This window comes from Electrona antarctica (assembly GCF_951216825.1).
Source record: "Electrona antarctica genome assembly, chromosome: 8".
Taxonomy (NCBI): domain Eukaryota; kingdom Metazoa; phylum Chordata; class Actinopteri; order Myctophiformes; family Myctophidae; genus Electrona; species Electrona antarctica.
Window position 1 is genome coordinate 4,577,271 of NC_136789.1, and position 24,436 is coordinate 4,601,706.

Here is a 24,436-nt window from a genome sequence, read left to right on the forward strand (position 1 = left end):
GACCACCAAGGACCAATGCCATTTGGGGGAGGCAGTTCTTATGCATTTGCATTAGAGTCTGATAGCAGTTGGCATGAAAGAGAGTCTGTATCGCTCCGTATGCATTCTCGGGGGAGTGTGAGCCTACGGCTGAAGGTGCTCACCCTATCCAATTTAAATGAATTATAATTTTAAGCTAAAACAAAAAATAACTTCAGGATAATGTCTTCAGGTTAAACCTATTGGCAGTAATTGCTTGAAATTTAAATCAGAGATGTTGCTGAATGTTTTAATATACAGTAGCTACATGATATACTATGAAACAATTGTCACCATTTGCTAAAACTATGGAAAGACTCATTCATGTATGTCACATTTAGATCCATCCACTGTTCAGCAATTTAATTTAACTAGTCATCTTGTGACCCACCCAGTGTGTGTGTGTGTGTGTGTGTGTGTGTGTGTGTGTGTGTGTGTGTGCGTGTGTGTGTGTGTGTGTGTGTGTGCGTGCGTGCGTGCGTGCGTGCGTGCGTGCGTGCGTGCGTGCGTGCGTGCGTGCGTGCGTGCGTGCGTTCGCATGCGTGTGTGTGTGTGTGTGTATAGTGCTCATTCACTGCTTTGGCATGGCCTGTTAATGTGGCATTTCAATGGCATTTCAGAGTGTGGGCTACCAGCCCGGGTCTTTTCCAGATCTCTCTGAATATGAAGAGCATTTACTGATGTCCTGCATGAACTGGTCTCTGCCTGAAAAGGTTTTATTGTTTGTTTTCAGATCATCAGCAAACAGCCACACAGACACAATGGGGCTGCTTGTTCCAGACGATGACAATGGTCCCCTGGCACGTGGAACGTTTAGGCACAAAAGCAGATTCACTATGGATAGACACAAAGAGAGTGCTGTGGGACACACATGCACGTGTGCATGCCGCACAGACACACAGTCACGCACGCACGCACGCGCACACAGCCACACACACACTCATGTCATCAAACCCATAGGACACAGACTAGACAGGCAGACAGTCTGGGAGCAAAGATAAAGCAGGCTGAACAACACACACTTGACAGACGGAAAACAATAACGCACACTTAGTACATGGTACATGTTCACCAAGAATTCCACCAACAGACAGCTTGGCCTAATTTAGAATGGAAATCCTATATTCCTGTGGGTTCTCCTAAGTACTCTACCATTGATAGGCACTTTGCAAAGACAATCCGCCCCTCATGCAGCTGAATAGCGAATGGGGCAGTTGCTGCCAACTCTAGCTCAATCTCTGGGGTACAGATGCTGTTTAGCATTCTCAAAATGTCCCGCTGTGGTTGAAGAGAAGAGTACTTAGGTAAGGTTGCAGCCAAGGATTGGTATGAAATCACAAAAGACAGATGTCTGGTGGTCAGGACACCCTCAGGACTCATACTTGTTCAGTTAAACCTGCCTCTCCTCCAGGACTCTTTAGGTGTAAGCTGGTCGCTGGACCAGTTATCGTCCCCAGCTCAATTTCCCAGTAGACCAGACTGCACTTTGATATAATAACCTGCATTTCCTCTGCATTTCCCTGGAGGATGAACCTGTTACTGACAAAGCTTCTAAATTATGTATTTATGAGTGACACCAAAGATTCTTTAGTGCGCATTAAGAGTGACTTCCTTATTAATAAATTCATATTTATGGGGGGAAAAAAGAATGGTACCACCTGAATGGTAATATGTTGCTGTTTGTGATCAATAACAAGACCCAGTTAGAGTTTAACAGTAGTAGCTGTTTAAAAGTAAATAATAATAAAATAGCATCCCTGGCCTATTTTAATATACAATTAAAAAATCTTCCCTGGTAATAATCACATTCTAACAGTCCCGTTTAATGTAAAATCAGTGAGATGTTTTCTAAATGATGTAATCAACAGAATAACAAGTAAACAATTAAAAAGACATTAAGATTTGTTTTAGGCTTTTTCTGCCTTTATTGATAGATACAAGTAGACAGGAAAGAGGGAGAGAGAGAAGGAGCAAAGGTCATCATGAATGGGACTAGAACACGTGACACACTGTCAGGCCAAAGCCTATATGTGGCATGTGTCTGGACCACTTGGCCAACGGACACCCCAAAACAAAGATTTTAAGAGCAAACGGGGTTAAAAAAATATATACATTTTAGTAAATAGTTAGTGTCCACAGACTCCACATGCTATCTGAGGCTAGTGTCTGGGTGGCGGAGTCAGTAGAGCACTCGTCTTTGGATAACAAGGTTCTAGGTTCGATCCTGGGCACCACCACCTCAGTGTATGAGTAGTGCAGCTAGGATTACTCTGACGTGCGATAAGTAAGTACTGGGAGCTTCTTTAACGTGTTATTTAGCTTCCTATCAATTGATAAAAATTAGGATTTACCGCGGATCGGGGCTCCTGCTCAATCGGCAGCTCTCGGCTCGATTGGCTTTGAGTGGAGACTTATGGTGGTGGGGATAAGAACAACCCTGGAGGCTTTTGTAAGCCTTAACCAATAAGACGCCCTGAGGGCGAGAAGCCCCTAAAGGGCAAGGTCCTGTGCACGAATCCGCCTGGGTGTCGGCAGATGGCAGACTGCTGGGCGAGCGCTGGTGCTTTGGCATGGGGGGGGGGTCAGATCAACATATGGAATTAATTCTGTACTGGCCATATATGGAGCGTGTCTTGAGTGTACAGGATTTGATGAGGTCAGATCAACATATGGAATGTCAGCACAGGAAGGACGGGTGGGAAATGCACGTAAATGCATAGTAAAAACCTGAAGTCGCAATAAACTAATACTTACATTTTCGGCAAAGGGATGCCAGAGTTCAAGAGGCTAAATAGGACACAAAACACAAACTGAAATCGCTCAAGCAATTCATATGGCCGAAGAAAATGATGTTGTGGCTAACGTGATCTAATTTAATAAAGGAATAACACAGGCCGCTTTCCAACAATTTCAAAAGTATTAAATTATTTCATGCCAAGTGAGTTCCCTGATCTCAATAATGCACTGCTGCTGCTTCTGTCTTCATAATGAAGATAAGCTTTCACATCAGGGCAGGCCTGGACACAGGCCCACAGCATTGGCTGCAAGGCAAGAGGTGGGGGGGGGGGGGGGGGGCTTTAATTTATTGTGCAAGGGGAAACTGATGATACATTAGTAAGTACTGCTGGTGTCAGGGAGCTGGCACCAAACGTATGACGCAGAATGTGGTTTTGTCACAATTACGTATAAGGTCTTATACTCTCTCCACTACCCTGTTTCCTCTTTAATCATTCCAGGAAGTGTGCTTGTGCTGTTTTCCAGCTAGGTGAAAATGGAGGGCAGAGATAGAAAACATCAGCGCGCACATGCGCGCGCGTGTGTGTATGTGTGTGTATGTGTGTGTGTGTGTGTGTGTGTGTGTGTGTGTGTGTGTGTGTGTGTGTACGTGAGTGCAGTCTTCCTGTTGTCGACGGTCAGTTTATGGAGCAGGTCAACGAAACCTTATCAATCAGACACTATAAGAACTCCTATAATAAGCATTCCTTTCCTCTGACTGGCGAAGAGGGAGAGACAATGAACTGAGGTTCAATGATGGTTATGGTGAGGGAGCACATTATGTCCTGGATGCCGGGTCACATTCAGAATAACATACCTAAATAACCACGCACACACCTCGAGTCATGAATCCCTTGTGGGTTGCAGCATGTATGCTGAAGTTGCTTCTTCACTGAAATAATATTTAAAGCAAGTATTTTTTTCCCCCTGAACACTCATGGAGGTTTCAGGTTCATGACATCATGTGCAGGGTGAATGAACGCACTGCTATGCTACAGTATAAGACTATCAATCTTAAGATTAGATTGGCTCAGTGCAGATTTAGTGAGAGCTGATATTGCCTTAGGCATAAATTCCACCACGACCAACGAGAGATGTAGAGGCGCTCACTGTTAATACTGGATCGCAGAAAAAAAACCCATGCATATACCCAAAGACTACATGCACCGTCGAGCTGTGTCAGAAAAACACTCAGGCTAGTGCTTTGTCCATGTGTTTGTTGATAAAGGTAATATAATACGGTAAGCAAACTGAATAAGGAATGCTGATGATGTTCATTTCACGTTCCAAACTTTTGTGTGCCAATTTGTCAAAGTTGTTTTTCTTTTATTGCTGCAGGTCTTCCATGTTGCTGTTACTGTATGTCAACTGGGATACTACAAAAACAACAGATGATATACAGTACAGTACACCCAGTGACCCTGTGACTCTGCAGATAATCACTTCACTTCCAAACTTTGGCTGCAAAGTGCTTTTGATTTCAACCACCAAGTACAGTATACAGTATGTTGGATAAACTCAAGACCATTTACAATCAGTGTATAGACAATAGACGTTTAGAAATATGATATGCAAGTCACGGATTCAAAACAACTACAGAACTAGAAAATTGCGCTCCTGGAGCACAGGTCTCTGCCAGGCCGGGTTGTCTACTCAGGGGCCATACATTTGGAAGGCAGTTATAGACAATTAGAATGGTATATGAGACATCTGACTGATTTGATCACATGACGTTAGAGATAATGTGTAGTTTCAGTTTGTGTACCAATTAGGGATGTGAACGACTCAGTATTTCGCGAGTCGACGCGTCAAGGCGATTTATCGATGTGTCGATCGATCTTTTTGTTGTTGTTGCTAGGCATTCCTAAAAGTTTAAGCACCACACCTTCTGCAGCTGCACCCATCATGTTTAGAATTTGCATCAACGCCCAAAAGCCCTAATGATAATACAAATGACGAAATTAGACTTTATATTGTAAACATGTGTTTATTAAACACTGCACGCAGTGCCGTGCGTCGCGTATCTGTCGTACCAAAACAAAACACACAAGGCTGTCTGTATCAGAAATGACGTTGGGCAGGTAGAGCACTTTAGTTAAACTTGCAGAGTGACTCATTACGTCATTACTTTACCTTTGTTATATTCTGATAGTTGTACTTCAGGATAATAATCCTGTTTAGTGTTTCATAAGCGCGGGCGTGAAGAAAATACAGCTTGTACTAGCGATTCTGCTGATCAATGCATCTTGAGAGGCTAGGATAAAGATACCAAGGATTTGATCTCGATGTCACTTTTATTTTCGATATATTGGATTCCGCAAACATCGGCCGATCGCTGCCAATGCAACACATCACGGCTTCCAGGTCACATAGGTCACAAGAGAAGCTAGCAACGTAACAACAGGGTCAGTCTGTGAGAGCTATGCCAACAACATTAGCTCTCCACCGCTTCAAATAACCAGCGCACCCCCACAGATCAACACAGCTGACATCGTCAAAGCCACCGCAGATCCAGCACATTCTTTCAATTTAATTTTTTTTGGTCTAGATGAGCATGAGTGGAAAGTCAAGTCAAAAATCTTTTAGTTGTAGTACAAATTTGTGTGAATTTTGCACAAAAGTTGTACGAGTTGTAGCAAAAGGTGTGTTTTGAAGAAAACGCTAAATATAGGCCCATCCAATATAGGATATACAGTATATAGAAATTTGCATCATGATCCAAGGAATCCAGGGAAATTTTATTTTGATTGTGTGACCCAAGGTTCAACAAGTTTCTTCATTGGCCTACTCAGGGTTTGGGAATTTGCGTGCAAAGTTTCACGGCAATCAAAATTACATTTTGTGTAAACAGGCAAGGCAATGCTTTCTGAATGAAAGGTGAAAAAGCTGACAGAGACATCTTGATCACATGACCAGTAGACTGGAACTCACCTATGCTTTTTATGGCATAGGCAGCTTCCGGCAGGATCCGCCGGGAGAAACTAGGAACAGCTGCTGGACATGAGACTAATTCATTATTCACAAAGGTGCAGACGATCAGAAATCAGCGATGTTTACGCTACTGTATGCCGAATTGAAGTGGACTCGGCCCCAAGACTTTTTTTTCTCTCCCTGGAAATAAAAACGTCTGGGTTTCCGAGGTTACATGACCAGAGACATAGTGCGTACCAATTTGTGTGAGTTTTGAACAAAATCTGTACGAGTAGTAGCAAAAAAGGGATATGGAGGATGTTGGTGAAAAATGGAATCCATCTCATTCATAAGATAAGCTAATTCTCATTACAACAATGTTTCTCAACAGGGGCGATACCACCCCCCAGGGGGCATTCAAAGAACATCGGGGGGCTTTAGGAAAACATTTTTTTTTAATGGGGGGCACTGAGGTGCTGTTGGGGGGGCTTTAAAGGACCTTGATATTGTTTAGGGGGTGCTGGCCCAAATAGTTTGAGAACTAGACAAAACCAAACTGTACGTTATGAACGTAACCCCAGTATTACAAGCGAGATGTCCCACTTATGGGAGAGTGCATAATAAAAATAACTACAAGTTGGACACCAACACAAAGGTCTGGTCTTTAATTAACACCAGATGCACTCCAGCAAAATGTCACTCTGTCATCAACATCAGGTCAAAGATGTTTGTATTTGGAGGTCTAAGGGACCAGTGGGCCCACTACAACAACATCAGAGTGTTTGACACAGAGACCAACTTCTGGCTGAACACGCCTTCTGAACAACTTCTTCCAGAAGAACGCAGGGCTCATTCAGCCTTTGCTTACAATGGAGAGCTGTACATATTTGGTGGCAACAACTTTGAACATACCTTCAATGTTCTTGACGTGTCTATATCGGTCCCCCCCCCTTCTAAGGGCTGTTACATGATGGGAGATCAAATCAACCGCTTTGGATCATACAACACTCCCACCGAGTTGATTGCTGTTTGTGATAAATATTGAGACTCAGTTGGAGTCCGATGTTCCATTATAATTGTTGTTTAACCCATTAAGACCGGGAAAGCCTATACATTGTTATACGTACCTTTAAAGATGGAGTGCCGTGATTTTTGTACTTTTTCTGTTTTGCATGTGTCTGGAGTTAACATTACTCTAATAGACCTCCAGGTGTGGTTATAATATTCAAATATGTCTTCCCTGTGTATTTTTGGTTTCTTCCTGAAAGCCTTTGAGTCAAAAGGCCCAATCGAAATAACACCATTTTAGTGACATCATAACCCTAACCCCTCCCACATTATCATTCAACAACAGCTGTGGGCGAGGCTTAAGTTAAGGTGCTAAGGTGAAAACCAGGCATACTTAATGAACGGGTGGGTGTGGCCACATACAAACATAATTAACACTTTCTGTTCTGGGGGGGGGGGGGGGGGGAAGCCACGGCACTCCATCTTTAAAAGCGGGAAAGCATCTGTGTCATTTATATGCTATGTATATAGCAACAGGAATCAAATGTTTTGAATAAAAAGGCATCTGGGTTATCGGATAGCGGGGGCTGTCCCCCAAAAAGTTGAGAATCACTGCGTTACAAGAACAGTAGCATATTGGTGAATGTAGAGGGAATGTAAGGGAGACTGAAGCAGCATTACCTACAGGAGAAGGCTGGACTGGGGAGGGAGACACTTTTGACTTCTGATTTGTAAAGAGATAAATTGGATTCTGTAAATAGAAAACTCATTACTGGAATGGAGTGAATGGCAGCAGGAGCTGCTTCGCTGTGACTGAATAAAAGTAAAGGGAGTGCAGAAAAGTGGCGGCAAAAGAGAGTGCACGTATACAGTATGAGTATTCCTATTCCCATTGGTAAGCAGAGGGTAAAACACCCATAGATACTGCTAGTTTGAAAGCCATTACCATGACTCTGTTGTCAGCAGAGGTTAACATGTTAATCAAATGAGCCCATTGCTGAGGAGGAAAAGCTTCTGTAGTTTAGTGGCAGCATCATTTACACAAGCTAAGCACTTGAGTTTTCTGTCCATCTCTGCATGAGCACTTCATCACAACATGAAGGCCTCTGGCCTCTGTTAACGATAGTGCCACAACATCCTCAGGGGCGTAGCTAACCATTTGGTTGCCCTACTCATAGGATATTTGTGCTGCCCCCCCTCCCGACGAGAGCGCTGCTATTCCTCATCCAGATCGGCTATTTTCGCTGTTCGTAGGACGAACACACGGCCGCTCGTTATTACGTGGCAGAGCCGTGGAGAAATTTGTTATTTTGAGGATCGGTTTGGCACTTTTTGGCACATTTTGTTGCCCCCCTCGGCGTGTTGCCCTGCTCGCAGTGCGTATTGCGCTTATACTGTAGGTAGCGACGGCACTGAACATCCTTAACCCATCTGAAAATGTTTTGTTCAAGGGAAGATTTATCTATAGCTATTTTTGAATAGCCAACGTATATATTCTTTAATACGCTTTTCAGAACACTTACGGTTAGGATTTAGAAGGCGAAAATCGGCCTCAGGTCTTAAAGGGCCACTTCACCACTTTTCACCATATCTTCATACAATATTGGTTCTCACAATGTTAAAATAAAATACCACCATTCTTTTCTACTCGGTCTGTGTCTCATAGGAGGGCTGTGGGCAGTTCAGAAACCAGTCCACCAGTGACATCATTGTTAGGCAGATAAAAAAACATGTCCAAGGCATAATTAGTGTTAAAAGGTGATTTTCGGCTAAACCGTTTCATATTTGGTGTAAAGCCTTAGTTACGAATATGATCGTACTTAGCAGTAAAATAATGAATGGGTTAATAATTGATTCCTCATATACTGTAGTACTTTGTTGCAGCCAACTATCTACAAGGGCATCGGTTAATTTCAGCAATAAATAACACCACATGTACGAGCCACGTTAGACTTCATGGCTTCAATACAGAATTGGTGTAAACTGTTGTTGTAACATGTTAAAATTAGACTCTATGTCCACTCAAAAGATCAAATCTACAGCGATAGAACTCAAGTAAATGTATAACCAAATTGTGGCACGGTTAAGTTTTAAATGTATGGGTTCTTACAATATGTTGTTTGAACATATTGCAGAACATTAGCACATTGTTTTCACTGATGGGTTCTGATGCCAACAACAACAACATTAAAATCTAATGGACTGAATGCACATGAAGCCAATTCTAAAAACACCTTAAAAAATCCTAACAGTTTTCTGGAAAACTTCACATTCCTATTAAAAGAAAGAAAGAAAGAAAGAAAGAAAGAAAGAAAGAAAGAAAGAAAGAAAGAAAGAAAGAAAGAAAGAAAGAGATGCTGCATTGAAAGGTGCAAAGTTCATCCCCCATCATAGGCATCCGTCCGTCAGTGTTGACGATGGGTTGCGCCTGAGTGGTCATGTTTTTTTGCAGCGGCGGCTGTGGCTGGACAGCCCTGCTCCGGAGTGACAGTCTTTAGCGCAGTTGGCGCAGGCAATTTGTTTTTCCAGGGTTGAAAGGGAAAGTGGATGCGACGTCTGCCTCTGTACAAATTAAGCTTCAAATGAGAGAGGGATTTGACCACAAAACAAAATGAGCCACATCTCTCAACACACTTCAACAAAGCTAGTCTGACTCTACGTATCAACACATGGACACAAAATCAAGGGGGAGCATGTAGAAATTCCTGAGATTACCCTCAGTGGGGAGAATCTATGGTGGTGTGACCTTGCAGCAAGCGTCTGTCCTCAGGACAAACACAGTCCTGGTCTGGATAAAAGATACCAGAACAAACAACCAAGGAAAGGCCAGGATTGCCATTCTCACTCTTGAGTCAAATCAGCAGCCAACTGCCAGATACACAAACCGCCTTGGGGCCCGTTTGATTTGATAATGCCTTGAACACACAATCACAGAAAAAAGGATGGCTCACATGTCTATGTCTCTAAGTGTTGGCGTTTTTTTCCACACTATATCGTTAGTTGCTCTGCCAACAAATTAGTGTTCATTTGAGTTCCGAGCTTGAAGGCTGTAATCAACCTTGCTTTGATGCCTGTGTGTGTCCCGACTCCCGGGCCATGGTCTCCAATTACCACACACACCAGTGGGTTACTACACTTGAGAGGACCTCAACGTTTTAGGCCTGCAATTTCATAAATGCCATTTTTACCCATAACCCTGAATGCCGAGTTATACATACAGGTGCACAGAGATGTCACATACCTAAAGTAGTAGATCTACAAGCTCACTATGTGTCACGCTGTGATACGTTGTGAGCTTGTACATCTTCTATTTTCAGTGTGTGACACAGTGCGCAATAGTATACAGTAAATCAACTTATGTTCTTGTCTTTATTGACAGTCCACAGCATAGGGAACAGGGAGAGAGAGCATAGAGCAAAGGTCTGAGAGGCCAGGGACACCAACCCAGGACTCTCTGTCAAGCATCACAGCATGTGGTACGTGCCTTAACCACGCATACCTCCAACCTAACCCACCTAAACTTAACCTTAAAGGCAACCCAAATCTTTTCCTAATTGTAAGCCTACTTCCCCAAAATGTTTTAATAAAACATTTTTTTTAACCATGAAACAACCATTTCTCTTGTGTGAGGAAAAGGACAATTTCACTCAAAATGTGTATTTCTCAAATTCCATTATACACACACACACACACACACACACACACACACACACACACACACACACACACACACACGTACAAGTACATTTAAACAGGACACACCTCGCTCTGCAAACACGGAGCACCACAAAACGGCGAGCGTGTTGACATTTATCAACTGCCTATCTATCTGCTGTGGAAAGTATGACCGAAGTGACTTCCTCTGGGTCCCCGCAGTTGAAGGAGGGACAAAGTTGTTTCCATGTAATGTAGAATCCCTCATCTTTCTGGTGCTGAGATGGCAGATAGGAAGCTCTTCATGGTCATAGACTGCTCTACTCTGGAGTATTCACCGTCATGGATGGATCGCCTGCCATTACAGGATACAATAGACACCGGTGGTTCTCCACCCTGCTGCTCCTGAACTAATGAGGCTAATGGGATTCACCTGGTGTCCTTTTTAAAGAGATTGTGACATTACATTCTTTTTAGGTTTTCTGAGCTCAATTGCAACCAAACAAAAAAAAGAATCCCATATATGACATTGCAGCTCAAAAGGCTTCACAGACACAGAGAAAATCCCAGGCCACAGAAAATCCACTGAATGTTCAAAGTTCAGGTTTCTTTTGGTGTAATTGAGGTCATAAAACCTAAATGAAAAATAAAAATAACACACACACACACACACACACACACACACACACACACACACACACACACACACACACACACACACACACACACACACACACACACACACACACACACACACACACACACACACACACCAGGATAATAGCGTTTGTGATGTTTGGACAAATGTGTAGGAGTAATATATGAAAAATCTAACAGAACTGAATTTTAACGGAATTTCATGGAAATTGCCCGCTGTGTTCAAGATTTTAGGCATTTTGTTCAAAATTGACCAATCCTGCAAACTTTAGAAGGAAATCTTAGCCAATGGGGATGGAATATGGGGAAGCGGACGGGTCTGTGTACAAGAAATGTGTTTTGCAAAAATCGGCCTCATGGTGGCGCTATAACAGGCCGTTGTAAAAAAAAATGGGGCAATTGTTGGCATCCAGGGAGTGTGTGTGCAGAGTTTGGCATCAACCAGGCCAACAGTGCGGGAGATTTGCTGGTAACAGACGGACAGACACACGGACTACGGAGGGCAAAACATACTCTCCCCATACCTTCAGCCTGGTGGAGACAACAACCGATAAGTTTACTTATGGAGCTAGCAGGCTCGCCTGGTGGCAGTCATTTCACTTCCGTGTTTCCTAATGGCAGCCAGTATACATGCAGTAGGCTCCAGGCGAGCCTGCTGGCTCCATTGCATTCGAGTGATAAGTAACCTACTGGTGATTATCAGTTGATAACATTTGAAGCGGGTGTCTCAGTAAATACAGGTCAGGGCTCATTCCACTGAATAATTACTGCATTATTCCAGCTTGATAGGTCTTTTCAATGTGACTAAACTGCACATAACAGCCAAGTGGACAGTACCACACAGCATCTGTGATGTAGATTTAAGCAATATTACACGAGAGGGTGTGGGTTAACGTGATTATTGCCACGACAGGGATGCGGTGAGGAACGAGACGAAGTCGAGTTCCGCAAGCATCACTGCCACCAATTATACAACAGTTACCCTTAAAACTAAGAAAATCGCTGAAAGAATATATTTTTTTAATGACAGATGTAGTCACTACGACCACAAATGTCCCAAGAAACTAGCTAGCCTAGCCACCGAGTTTGCTAGCGCTCTGGGAGAACAGAGCAGCTGAATTCTTTGTTTTGATTAGGTGGTGAATGGTGCTGGTTTAACCCACGGCTAGAAGGCTGTTTCAACCAATCAGATTGCTTCCTCGAAACGACCTGTGGTATAATTAGTGAATAACTATGTTTGAACTGAATGTTATTGTACTTGCCATAATGCCATCTCTATACTTTTCCATTTTTTTCTTCCAGTCAAGGCACTATAGACCCCGGAGTCTGTGATGCTTCTTGCCTTCTTTCCATTAAAAACAACTGACTTCTCTTCTGGTTGCCTTTGCTGCCGATGGCTTGAACGAGTAAAGTAAAAAACAGCCGGCTGTTCCAATGACAACACTGTTATTGCTACACTGGTATCAACCCTCCTCTCTCAAACAATGCTCATGTTTTTCCAGCACTTTGGCAGCTTCTTTGCTACATTACAGCTCCCTCCAAGCATCCCCCATGCTGCAATGCTGGAGGAACCATGGTGAGTGGAGGGAATGCCAAAGTTCCCTTTTTTGACCAATACGATAGTCGGCAGTCGTTGATTTCACCTCAGAGAAGAAACATGTGGTCATGCCCGGAGATCTTTGTATTCTGCATCCAAATCGTTCTACGACCGATTGAGGTCAGCTCTGAAAATAAACGGACCAGGGCGCTGTTTCTTTTCTTAACCATATTATTCTGACTACTGAGTCAATCAACAGCACAACACGGGTAGCAGTCTGGGTCACTCTAGTAGGGGAGGCACGGTTCAGTAACACGATTGTGATAAAGACCTTCCTATCTCTGGGCCAGACGACAGCTGACTCCTCAGCCCTCCGCGCCAGCGATAACGCTATGAATCAAATCTAAATGAGTTAATTTGGTTCCCACGTCTCTCTCTAACCGCACTGCCCACCACCACAACAACCACCACAAGCGGACTTGTTCTGTTCTGTTCAAAAGTCAAAACTGATCCTCTGACAAACCACAGCTGCCCATGTCGGAGGGATGTTAGTACACCGGCTGAGTGTAGCAGGAATGTGTGTGTGTGTGTGTGTGTGTGTGTGTGTGTGTGTGTGTGTGTGTGTGTGTGTGTGTGTGTGTGTGTGTGTGTGTGTGTGTGTGTGTGTGTGTGTGTGTGTGTGTGTGGTGTGTGTATAGAATACATATGGAGAGAACTGTAACTGTAAACTAATTTTGTTCATCAATGAAGCAGAGGATTAATCATTAACATTTTTCAATTTAGGCCTTTAGCAGACGCTCAGTACAATCAAAGTATTAAGTAAACACTATAGACTGCTATGTCCACATAAGTCTAATCAATCTTCAGAGAGGTGAAAAAGTGGTTGCACATACAATTCTATATTGGATACTCTAGATGAAGGTGGTTTGGGCGTTAATAACTTGTTAATAACTTTCCTGTCCGACCAACTGTGTTGCTCTCTGTAGAACCTCATTTAATAAGATACCTGCACCATAACCTTTGGCAGTAAACCTGGAGCACAACTCGGCCACCTGTTCTTCAAACATTGAGTCTTCATTTAATAGCTTTCAAGGTGATGACACAGTTGGCACCTGTATTCAATTGCACTTGATTGTATCATATATATAGTGTATAAATATATCTTGTCACAATGCTGTGACAAGGCCCATCAGGCTGAAACGCGTCCGTTCCGTCAGAGGTAAATAAAGCATGTGAAAAGGACATTTCTTGTGTGCTGGCAGTTCCTTTATTCCCATTTGTACCCATGAGCCTTAACTGCACCTATAAGACTAGCCTTCTACCTTGAGCCTTAACTGCACCTATAAGACTAGCCTTCTACTTTGAGCCTTAACTGCACCTATAAGACTAGCCTTCTACCTTGAGCCTTAACTGCACCTTTAAGACTAGCCTTCTGAGCCTTAACTGCACCTATAAGACTAGCCTTCTACCTTGAGCCTTAACTGCACCTATAAGACTAGCCTTCTACTTTGAGCCTTAACTGCACCTATAAGACTAGCCTTCTACTTGAGCCTTAACTGCACCTATAAGACTAGCCTTCTACTTGAGCCTTAACTGCACCTATAAGACTAGCCTTCTACTTTGAGCCTTAACTGCACCTATAAGACTAGCCTTCTACCTTGAGCCTTAACTGCACCTATAAGACTAGCCTTCTACCTTGAGCCTTAACTGCACCTATAAGACTAGCCTTCTACTTTGAGCCTTAACTGCACCTATAAGACTAGCCTTCTACCTTGAGCCTTAACTGCACCTATAAGACTAGCCTTCTACTTGAGCCTTAACTGCACCTATAAGACTAGCCTTCTACTTTGAGCCTTAACTGCACCTATAAGACTAGCCTTCTTCTTGAGCCTTAACTGCACCTATAAGACTAGCCTTCTACTTGAGCCTTAACTGCACCTATAAGACTAGCCTTCTACCTTGAGCCTTAACTGCACCTTTAAGACTAGCCTTCTGAGCCTTAACTGCACCTATAAGACTAGCCTTCTACCTTGAGCCTTAACTGCACCTATAAGACTAGCCTTCTTCTTGAGCCTTAACTGCACCTATAAGACTAGCCTTCTACTTTGAGCCTTAACTGCACCTATAAGACTAGCCTTCTACTTGAGCCTTAACTGCACCTATAAGACTAGCCTTCTACTTTGAGCCTTAACTGCACCTATAAGACTAGCCTTCTACCTTGAGCCTTAACTGCACCTATAAGACTAGCCTTCTACCTTGAGCCTTAACTGCACCTATAAGACTAGCCTTCAACTTTGAGCCTTAACTGCACCTATAAGACTAGCCTTCTACTTGAGCCTTAACTGCACCTATAAGACTAGCCTTCTACTTGAGCCTTAACTGCACCTATAAGACTAGCCTTCTACTTTGAGCCTTAACTGCACCTATAAGACTAGCCTTCTACCTTGAGCCTTAACTGCACCTATAAGACTAGCCTTCTACCTTGAGCCTTAACTGCACCTATAAGACTAGCCTTCTACTTTGAGCCTTAACTGCACCTATAAGACTAGCCTTCTACCTTGAGCCTTAACTGCACCTATAAGACTAGCCTTCTACTTGAGCCTTAACTGCACCTATAAGACTAGCCTTCTACTTTGAGCCTTAACTGCACCTATAAGACTAGCCTTCTACCTTGAGCCTTAACTGCACCTATAAGACTAGCCTTCTACCTTGAGCCTTAACTGCACCTATAAGACTAGCCTTCTACTTTGAGCCTTAACTGCACCTATAAGACTAGCCTTCTACTTGAGCCTTAACTGCACCTATAAGACTAGCCTTCTACTTTGAGCCTTAACTGCACCTATAAGACTAGCCTTCTACTTTGAGCCTTAACTGCACCTATAAGACTAGCCTTCTACTTTGAGCCTTAACTGCACCTAGGCTAGCCTTCTACTTGAGCCTTAACTGCACCTATAAGACTAGCCTTCTACTTTGAGCCTTAACTGCACCTATAAGACTAACCTTCTACTTGAGCCTTAACTGCACCTATAAGACTAGCCTTCTACCTTGAGCCTTAACTGCACCTATAAGACTAGCCTTCTACTTTGAGCCTTAACTGCACCTATAAGACTAGCCTTCTACCTTGAGCCTTAACTGCACCTATAAGACTAGCCTTCTACTTGAGCCTTAACTGCACCTATAAGACTAGCCTTCTACTTTGAGCCTTAACTGCACCTATAAGACTAGCCTTCTACCTTGAGCCTTAACTGCACCTATAAGACTAGCCTTCTACCTTGAGCCTTAACTGCACCTATAAGACTAGCCTTCTACTTTGAGCCTTAACTGCACCTATAAGACTAGCCTTCTACTTGAGCCTTAACTGCACCTATAAGACTAGCCTTCTACTTTGAGCCTTAACTGCACCTATAAGACTAGCCTTCTACTTTGAGCCTTAACTGCACCTATAAGACTAGCCTTCTACTTTGAGCCTTAACTGCACCTAGGCTAGCCTTCTACTTGAGCCTTAACTGCACCTATAAGACTAGCCTTCTACTTTGAGCCTTAACTGCACCTATAAGACTAACCTTCTACTTGAGCCTTAACTGCACCTATAAGACTAGCCTTCTACTTTGAGCCTTAACTGCACCTAGGCTAGCCTTCTACCTTGAGCCTTAACTGCACCTATAAGACTAGCCTTCTACCTTTAGCCTTAACTGCACCTTTAAGACTAGCCTTCTACCTTGAGCCTTAACTGCACCTATAAGACTAACCTTCTACTTTGAGCCTTAACTGTACCTATAAGACTAGCCTTCTACCTTGAGCCTTAACTGCACCTATAAGACTAGCCTTCTACTTTAAGGTCTTAACTGCACCTATAAGAGTAGCCTTCTACTTTGAGCCTTAACTGCACCTATAAGACTAGCCTTCTACCTTGAGCCTTAACTGCACCTATAAGACTAGCCTTCTATTTTGAGCCTTAACTGCACCTATAAGACTAGCCTTCTACTTTGAGCCTTAACTGCACCTAGGCTAGCCTTCTACCTTGAGCCTTAACTGGACCTATAAGACTAGCCTTCTACCTTTAGCCTTAACTGCACCTTTAAGACTAGCCTTCTACCTTGAGCCTTAACTGCACCTATAAGACTAGCCTTCTACTTTAAGGTCTTAACTGCACCTATAAGACTAGCCTTCTACCTTGAGCCTTAACTGCACCTATAAGACTAGCCTTCTACTTTGAGCCTTAACTGTACCTATAAGACTAGCCTTCTACCTTGAGCCTTAACTGCACCTATAAGACTAGCCTTCTACTTTAAGGTCTTAACTGCACCTATAAGACTAGCCTTCTACTTTGAGCCTTAACTGCACCTATAAGACTAGCCTTCTACCTTGAGCCTTAACTGCACCTATAAGACTAGCCTTCTGAGCCTTAACTGCACCTATAAGACTAGCCTTCTGAGCCTTAACTGCACCTATAAGACTAGCCTTCTACCTTGAGCCTTAACTGCACCTATAAGACTAGCCTTCTACCTTGAGCCTTAACTGCACCTATAAGACTAGCCTTCTACTTTGAGCCTTAACTGCACCTATAAGACTAGCCTTCTGAGCCTTAACTGCACCTATAAGACTAGCCTTCTACCTTGAGCCTTAACTGCACCTATAAGACTAGCCTTCTACTTTGAGCCTTAACTGCACCTATAAGACTAGCCTTCTACCTTGAGCCTTAACTGCACCTATAAGACTAGCCTTCTACTTGAGCCTTAACTGCACCTATAAGACTAGCCTTCTACTTTGAGCCTTAACTGCACCTATAAGACTAGCCTTCTACTTTGAGCCTTAACTGCACCTATAAGACTAGCCTTCTACTTTGGAGTGTTGCGGGTTTTCTGCTTTTACAGTTTGTCTTTCTCGCTGTTATTCACCATGTCACATAACAACCGCAAAGGAAGAACTTGACGTGAAAAGGCAATCAAATCATTCCTCTTGATTGGATTGCCTTGGAGGGAGCCATGGTTGTGGTGCTGGCGGGGCGATCAACCCATTTAATGATCAATTCTCATTTACAATATGGAGAGGGTCATTTGATGAAATGGAGTGTGGCTATACGAGCAGAATAAGAGAAACATCAATCCACATTAGAGAGGAGATTGGACTGTAGCGATTAGAGATTCACGTGGGTGCTCAGCTATGGTCCAATCAAATGTCATTCCACCAAAATATGGAATGACCTACCAAAATTCATACAGTAAGGTAGGGGTTCTCAACGTTTTTTGGCTGGGGACCCCCGGAAATGCTTTGGCCATGTCTCGCGACCCCCGCCCCGCTCCCCCTCCCCCTCCCCACCCCCAATACAAACTGACTGCAAAAATAACCTTAATAATAGAGAGAATATATCATAAATGAATACTGAAACCAGATATAATTTTATTAAGGAAAGTTTATGCATGTACTATGTGTACTATGTAAACTCTTCATTTCCATTTTTCAGCAATTCAGTTCAATTCAGCAATTTATTTTCTTTTCTTTTTTTTTATAATTTGGGGACCCCCCCAAAATAATTTGGCGACCCCTATAGGGGTCGTGACCCACGGGTTGAGAACCGCTGCAGTAAGGTATGGTAAGGTTCTCTATATGGTCCTTAAACTACAAGTGAACACGGTTTAACTCCTTGAACCCCTTGATAGCAGAAACCTCTTCCCTACCCCCCTTTCTCTGTAAAATAATATGTGATTTAGGTTTGTTGTTGACTCCACGGCCCTAGTTACTACAAAGGTCTCTAGAAGTCTCCATCAAACCCAAGGGGTGGTGGGTGAGGATCCGTCGAGTCGCAGGCGCGGAGAATGCCTGCATCCAGTGATCTTGGTACATAGAAATTGATCTATTGAAGATTCTGACTTTCAAATGTACATATTTTTTGTTTTGATTGTATTGCTGTATTGTTGTATTGTGCTTTCTGCTTTGGCAATGTAAACATATGTTTTCTCATGCCAATAAAGCCCTTTGAATTGAATTGAATTGAATGCCAACACAACGAGGTATTCACATACATTTTGAAGTTGATTACAGACAGAGAAATATATACAGTAAGAACAGTGGATCTATGACATCCCTAGCAGATTATGGAAACAGGAAACATGCATATCTCATATTGTACATACTGTACAGTCAGTCCAATACCGTAGTGGAACGTCATCATGTCATGGTTATCAATATGCTTATGCAGATAAATGATTTGTCACTGAGTCAGGCAGCTGAGGTCATATATCATAACTGTTAGTGAGCTTTATTTCAATTGTAATAGTACTTAGTTTAGACTAGTCATTGGTTAGACCAGTCATTGGTCCTACAACCTATCTCAAACCCTCACCCTAACCCTAACCTCCCACGGGGCAGCACACCTAAACCTAACCTTAAGCCTCTCCCAACCCTTAACGCACCCCTCACCAACCATAATCCGGTCGTTTTAACGCACCCCTCACTAACCTTATGTCTAACCAATGACTAGTCTAAACTAAGTATGCACCCATGTACTGTAATAATTGTTAGTGTGGTTGCCAGAGACAACCAGACTATTGTAATTACCTGACTTTATTTATTTATTCTGTATAAACCTTTTCGGGTCCCTGTGATGTGGATCAATACATCATCCTACTGTATTTATGCAAGACTCAAAGCTTGAAATTGTCAGTACAAGCACACTTACAATTTCCCATAATTGCTAGTTATACGTTAATGATGAATTGACTTTAATGGACCACAATGGAAACACTTTTTGTGTTGTCCTTAATTACAAAACCTTTGACTGTAGCCTACTAGTACTGTTATGTACTGTTAACAACCGTGTTAATAATAATACATTATTCAATCAATCAATCAAAAGCTTACAGATCAGGCATGTGTACCAATCATTAAATACATTACACAGCCCTGAAAATGTGAACATGGTCCTGGTAGTGCTGTGGTCAAGAAATGGCAGTTCTTCATGAACACTCAGGATACAGGGTGACTAATATGCATCTATAAAGGACCACTCACTTACTTTCAAATCTCATGTGATTTGAAAAGAATTCCACACAAACATCAACTTCAACAAATATTATTCCTGCACTCAACAGCTGGTAATGCGGACAGACAACATTCATTTATTTTCTAAGAAGTACTGATCAATAGTTCAATAGTTGGTCAAAAACATATCATGTAGCTGTCAAGAACACGTCTAACCATTAACATAATAACGTATAACATCTGATAATGTAATACAACTTAAGAGACTACAAATTCACATAGTAATGTAGAAGGGGTATGATTAGGCCACCAATACAATATATAATAGGCTTACTAATAACATACAATAAGATATGATTATTAACTTGTTGGAGGTTATTATATTTTTGAGTAACTTTTGAGTTACTTGGATGAAAGATTTACAAAACAAAAGCTTTGCATTGCATAACAAAGGTGCATTTTTGTGTGTGAAGGACACTGGGACTTATCAACTGTTGCCTCTCAATATCAGCCTACAGTACTGTGCTCTATCTCACAGCATGCATGTGTGCACAAACACCACACACACACACACACACACACACACACACACACACACACACACACACACACACACACACACACACACACACACACACACACACACACACACACACACACACACACACACACACACACACACACACACACACACACACACACACACACACACACGCTATAAAATAAAAGCCTCAACACCTGCCACAGATAGAATGTGCCATTGTGTGTGGCAATGTAAACGTATGTTTTCTCATGCCAATAAAGCCCTTTGAATTGAATTGAATTGAATGCCAACACAACGAGGTGTGTGTGTGTGTGTGTGTGTGTGTGTGTGTGTGTGTGTGTGTGTGTGTGTGTGTGTGTGTGTGGCCATCACCCTGGCTGGCTGTGTACTTCTAGTCTATTCTGTGTGTTCTTTTGTGACATGGGGACACATTAGCAATGAACATGACCTTTGGCTGGAATCTGACTGCAGACAAACACAGATAAACCAATATACAGGCCAGGTCATGCATGCAGCGCACGCACACACACAGTGTGTGTCAGTTTACAGTTTACCAGGAAAGGAAATATCAGTTTACAGTTTACCAGAAAAGGAAATATCGTGCACATAGTCCAAACATGTCACCTCAGAGAAGGAAGAAGGAAGGCCACGCAAAACAAAGGAAAAACTACGGACAGGAACGACTAATCGATACAATCTTTTTCATACACAGCCACAACTGTATGGTATAGTCTCAAACTTTTTCATTTCAAGGACCCCCCAGCATTATAGGCCACAGACCCCCATGACTCTGAGGTGTACTAATCCTTTAGCTGCTGACCCCCTGGAACCCCTTCAAGGACCCCACTTTGAGAACCACACTGCTGTAGGGAATATATAGGAGAAACAGGCATCTGGTTGATTGATTGGCTGTTAATCTTTCAAGGCTGACAATAGCAAGACATAAGATATATATATAATATCTACGGATTCTACAAACATCTCTGCTTCCTACATGAACAGAGAGATAACTAGAGACAGTGAGACAGATGTGATGCTGAGTCAAGCTGGCATACAACACAATGATAAAAAGGAGGGGGGGGTTGCAGACCTGACTCTGTCTCCTCCTGCCTGCCCGCCTGGTTCCCCATGCTGCTGGTCCGCGTTCCACACCTCCCACACTCCACTCCGGGGGGGCCGGGCTAATCCAAGAACCGTGGCTGTGCTTGGTGCCGACCGTCTGTCCGTACCCCCTCTTGCAACGTGCCCGTATCGTAAACAAATGAATGAATATAAATAAAAACAAGTTTCTGTCCTCTCTCCTTCTGTTCCTGTCGTCTGGCCACTGCTCCTCCGGGACGACTGTGTGCATGCGGAGGCAGGCAGGCTGGAAGTCCCGTCCCGTGCGAGTGGCCAAGTGATTGTGTATGTGTATCCTCTTGGATGGTGACGGGGTGACACACTTGTTGGCAGGCAGTCGTCGTGTGGGCTTCATTATCAGTGTGCTGACTGGAATCAGCAGCACGCAGCTAGGGAGGAGGAGTGGCTTCCCCAGCAACACACACACACACACACAGCACATGCACCATCACTCCTTCCTCAAGCTCCTCCTCTTCTGACTGCTGTCCAGTCTCCCAGACAGAGCTGGTACAGTCTCCCCTCCTCACATTAGAGGAGAGGAGCTCCATTTGTCTTGGGTCTGTCAGAAGGTGACGTCACAGCTGCGTCTTTTGTGTGAACTTTTTTTTTTTCAAATACCGCCAGTCTGGGAGCCTCTAGCGAACTCTTGTGCGATATTCAAAACAAATACACACCCACACACACTCACACACACGGCAGCTTTTTTGTTCTTTTAGGGGGAGCACACAAGGCTGAATGCACTGCTTTTTCTATTCTCAGTACAGCTAACACAGAAGGAGAGGGGAATGGAGAGATGTGAGAGAGATAGAAGAGAGCAGAGAGAGAGAAAAAGAGAGACAGAAGAGAGGGGGGAAAGAACGAGAGAGATAAAGGAGGAAGACATGCATGGGGACAGTAGAGAGGGGGGAGACAGGGAGAGAGGGTATTGAGAGAGGGGAAAGAACGAGAGAGATAAAGGAGGAAGACATGCATGGGGAGAGAGAGGGGGGAGACAGGGAGAGAGGGTATTGAGAGAGGGGAAAGAACGAGAGAGATAAAGGAGGAAGACATGCATGGGGAGAGAGAGGGGAGAGAGAGAAAGAGGGAGACAGGGAGAGAGGGCAGAGGAAGGGGAGACAGAAAGAGAGAGAGACGGGAGATATGAGAGAGACAGACAGACAGACAGACAGACAGACAGACAGACAGACAGACAGACAGACAGACAGACAGACAGACAGACAGACAGAGTGGAGGGCGACAGGAAGAGAGGAGGGGGGGGGGATAGGTGGTAGAGGGAAAAGAGAGAGAAAGAGGGAGACAGGGAGAAAGGGGATGGGGAGAGAGAAAGAGCTGCAGAGAGATAGAGAGAGGAGGGAGACAGGGACCGAGGGGGGAGAGAGAGAGGGAGAGAAAGAATAAAAGGTTGTTAAGGTGAATGAATCACACGACTGCACTGATCTCTGCAATATTCATGATGTTAAAAGCTACAGGGGAAGAAGGGAGTTGACTTGTGTAGACTCACTGGTTTTTGGTTGCGAGAGGCCCTAATATAGTCACTGTTTTAGTGTGTATGAGTGAGTCAGTCAGTCTGAGGTTATTTCCCACAACGAAGAGGCACCACCACTAACACGAAGAGCATCTAAATGCTTCATCAAGCAGCGCTACATTAAGGAATAAGGAATAGCATAGTCAAGTACACATTAAGATTAAATGTCACAGAATAATTACCTGAGCATGGGCAATAACCCAAGTCACGTCAAAAACAGCTGCTGTATAGGTCACATGCAGTGTTCATTCTGATTGACACTATACAGTAGGCTAACAACTAATATGTGCCATTAGCTTGCTTTGCTGCATATTATTGTGAAGATGGATGGTGCACAGCACACTCTGTGACCTTGTGATGTTCTGAATGACGGCTTTAAATAATTTCAAGATGTGTATGGGCTCAGATAAGTCATATTCTTTACTCCAATCAATGTCTAATCTATAGTGGGGGATATAAAGGTTTGCATTTCAAATCATATCAAAAGCATATCATGCTATCATAAACTACTTGATTCCTCATGTGTGATGAGGATGTACAAACTATTGCTGCTTCCTCCTCTTGCCTCCTATATAATGTCCTTGTGTTGGAGAAGCATGTCCACCCTGGTAAACAAACAGTCCTCTAATCCTGCTAAGAATGTTCTCTGCGCCACAGGACCCCCGTCTACACGTCCCTGCAGGCCTCTTTCAAGGTCTGGCGAGAGAATCTCTCTTTCTCCTTGACATTTCAAACTCTTGATAACACGTGATGAGTCATGATAATAGAGATTTTTAAACTCTGTGGCAAAAAAACAAAACAATATCACTATATGGTGGCAGGCAAGAGTGTGTTTCCATGTTTAGGACCTGGTGGTATAAATAATAACGTTGTGAGTGTTTATGCTCATGTCTGAAGCACATTCCCAGATGAGCTATGTTGATTAGGAGCAGCACGGTTCCATGTCATGATCTTTGTGCACTGCATAAGCCTATAATGTGTCGTGTGTGTGTGTGTGTGTGTGTGTGTGTGTGTGTGTGTGTGTGTGTGTGTGTGTGTGTGTGTGTGTGTGTGTGCGTGTGCGTGCGTGCGTGCGTGCAGAAAGCCCATGTCCGTCCACTGTCCACATGTGTAAGCAGCAGCACATTATGCTCATACTGGGACATAGTGGAAGTGCGGGTGTCAGTGTGCGTCTGTCACGGCTGAGTGCTTATGCAGGCTGAGGTGTCCCAGTGAGACTGAGGGATGTTTGATTAATTCATCTGACAGGTATGAGGCGTCTGGGTCTGAGCCCCGCACACCAGCCCCACCCCACTCTGAAAGCTGACACACGGCAGATGGGGGGGTCTGAGCTTATCCAGAGTAAAAACCTATTAGACCTACCATTGGTCTACAGTATATAGCATATACAGTATACTATCTTTTTTTCTGTGCAATACATTCATTAACTTCATTAACACTGTGTAGCTGCCTTCCTCTGCCTCACCGTGGCAGTCAAGGTTAAAAACATAAAACCACCATATTCCCAAGGGCGCTATACTAGAACTCCTCCTGTTTTCGCTCTACACAAAATATTTTCTCTGAAAACAGCTGCTCTACAACGCGGCACAAAATGCGACAAGTTGTGTGGCTATTTTATACGCTGAATGTTAGCCACAGAATAGGGATGCTAGGGTTCAGGACAGAATAGGGATGCTAGGGTTCAGGACAGAATAGGGATGCTAGGGTT

The 24,436-nt window shown here is 43.4% G+C and overlaps 1 protein-coding gene across 7 annotated transcripts in view; it reads right to left on the reverse strand.

Annotated features, from left to right (window-relative positions):
- The window catches only part of specc1 (sperm antigen with calponin homology and coiled-coil domains 1), a 99,057-nt gene that overhangs the window by 48,669 nt on the left and 25,952 nt on the right, over positions 1-24,436 (reverse strand). For 2 of the 7 annotated variants that reach the window (XM_079508293.1, XM_079508292.1), the window contains exon 1: positions 21,175-21,597. The exons of the other annotated variants lie outside the window; for them this stretch is intronic. In XM_079508293.1, the coding sequence (XP_079364419.1) occupies positions 21,175-21,214 (40 nt within the window). In that variant the 5' untranslated portion in view covers positions 21,215-21,597. Of the gene's footprint in view, positions 1-21,174; positions 21,598-24,436 lie in introns of those variants that run through there. 7 annotated transcript variants of the gene reach the window in all.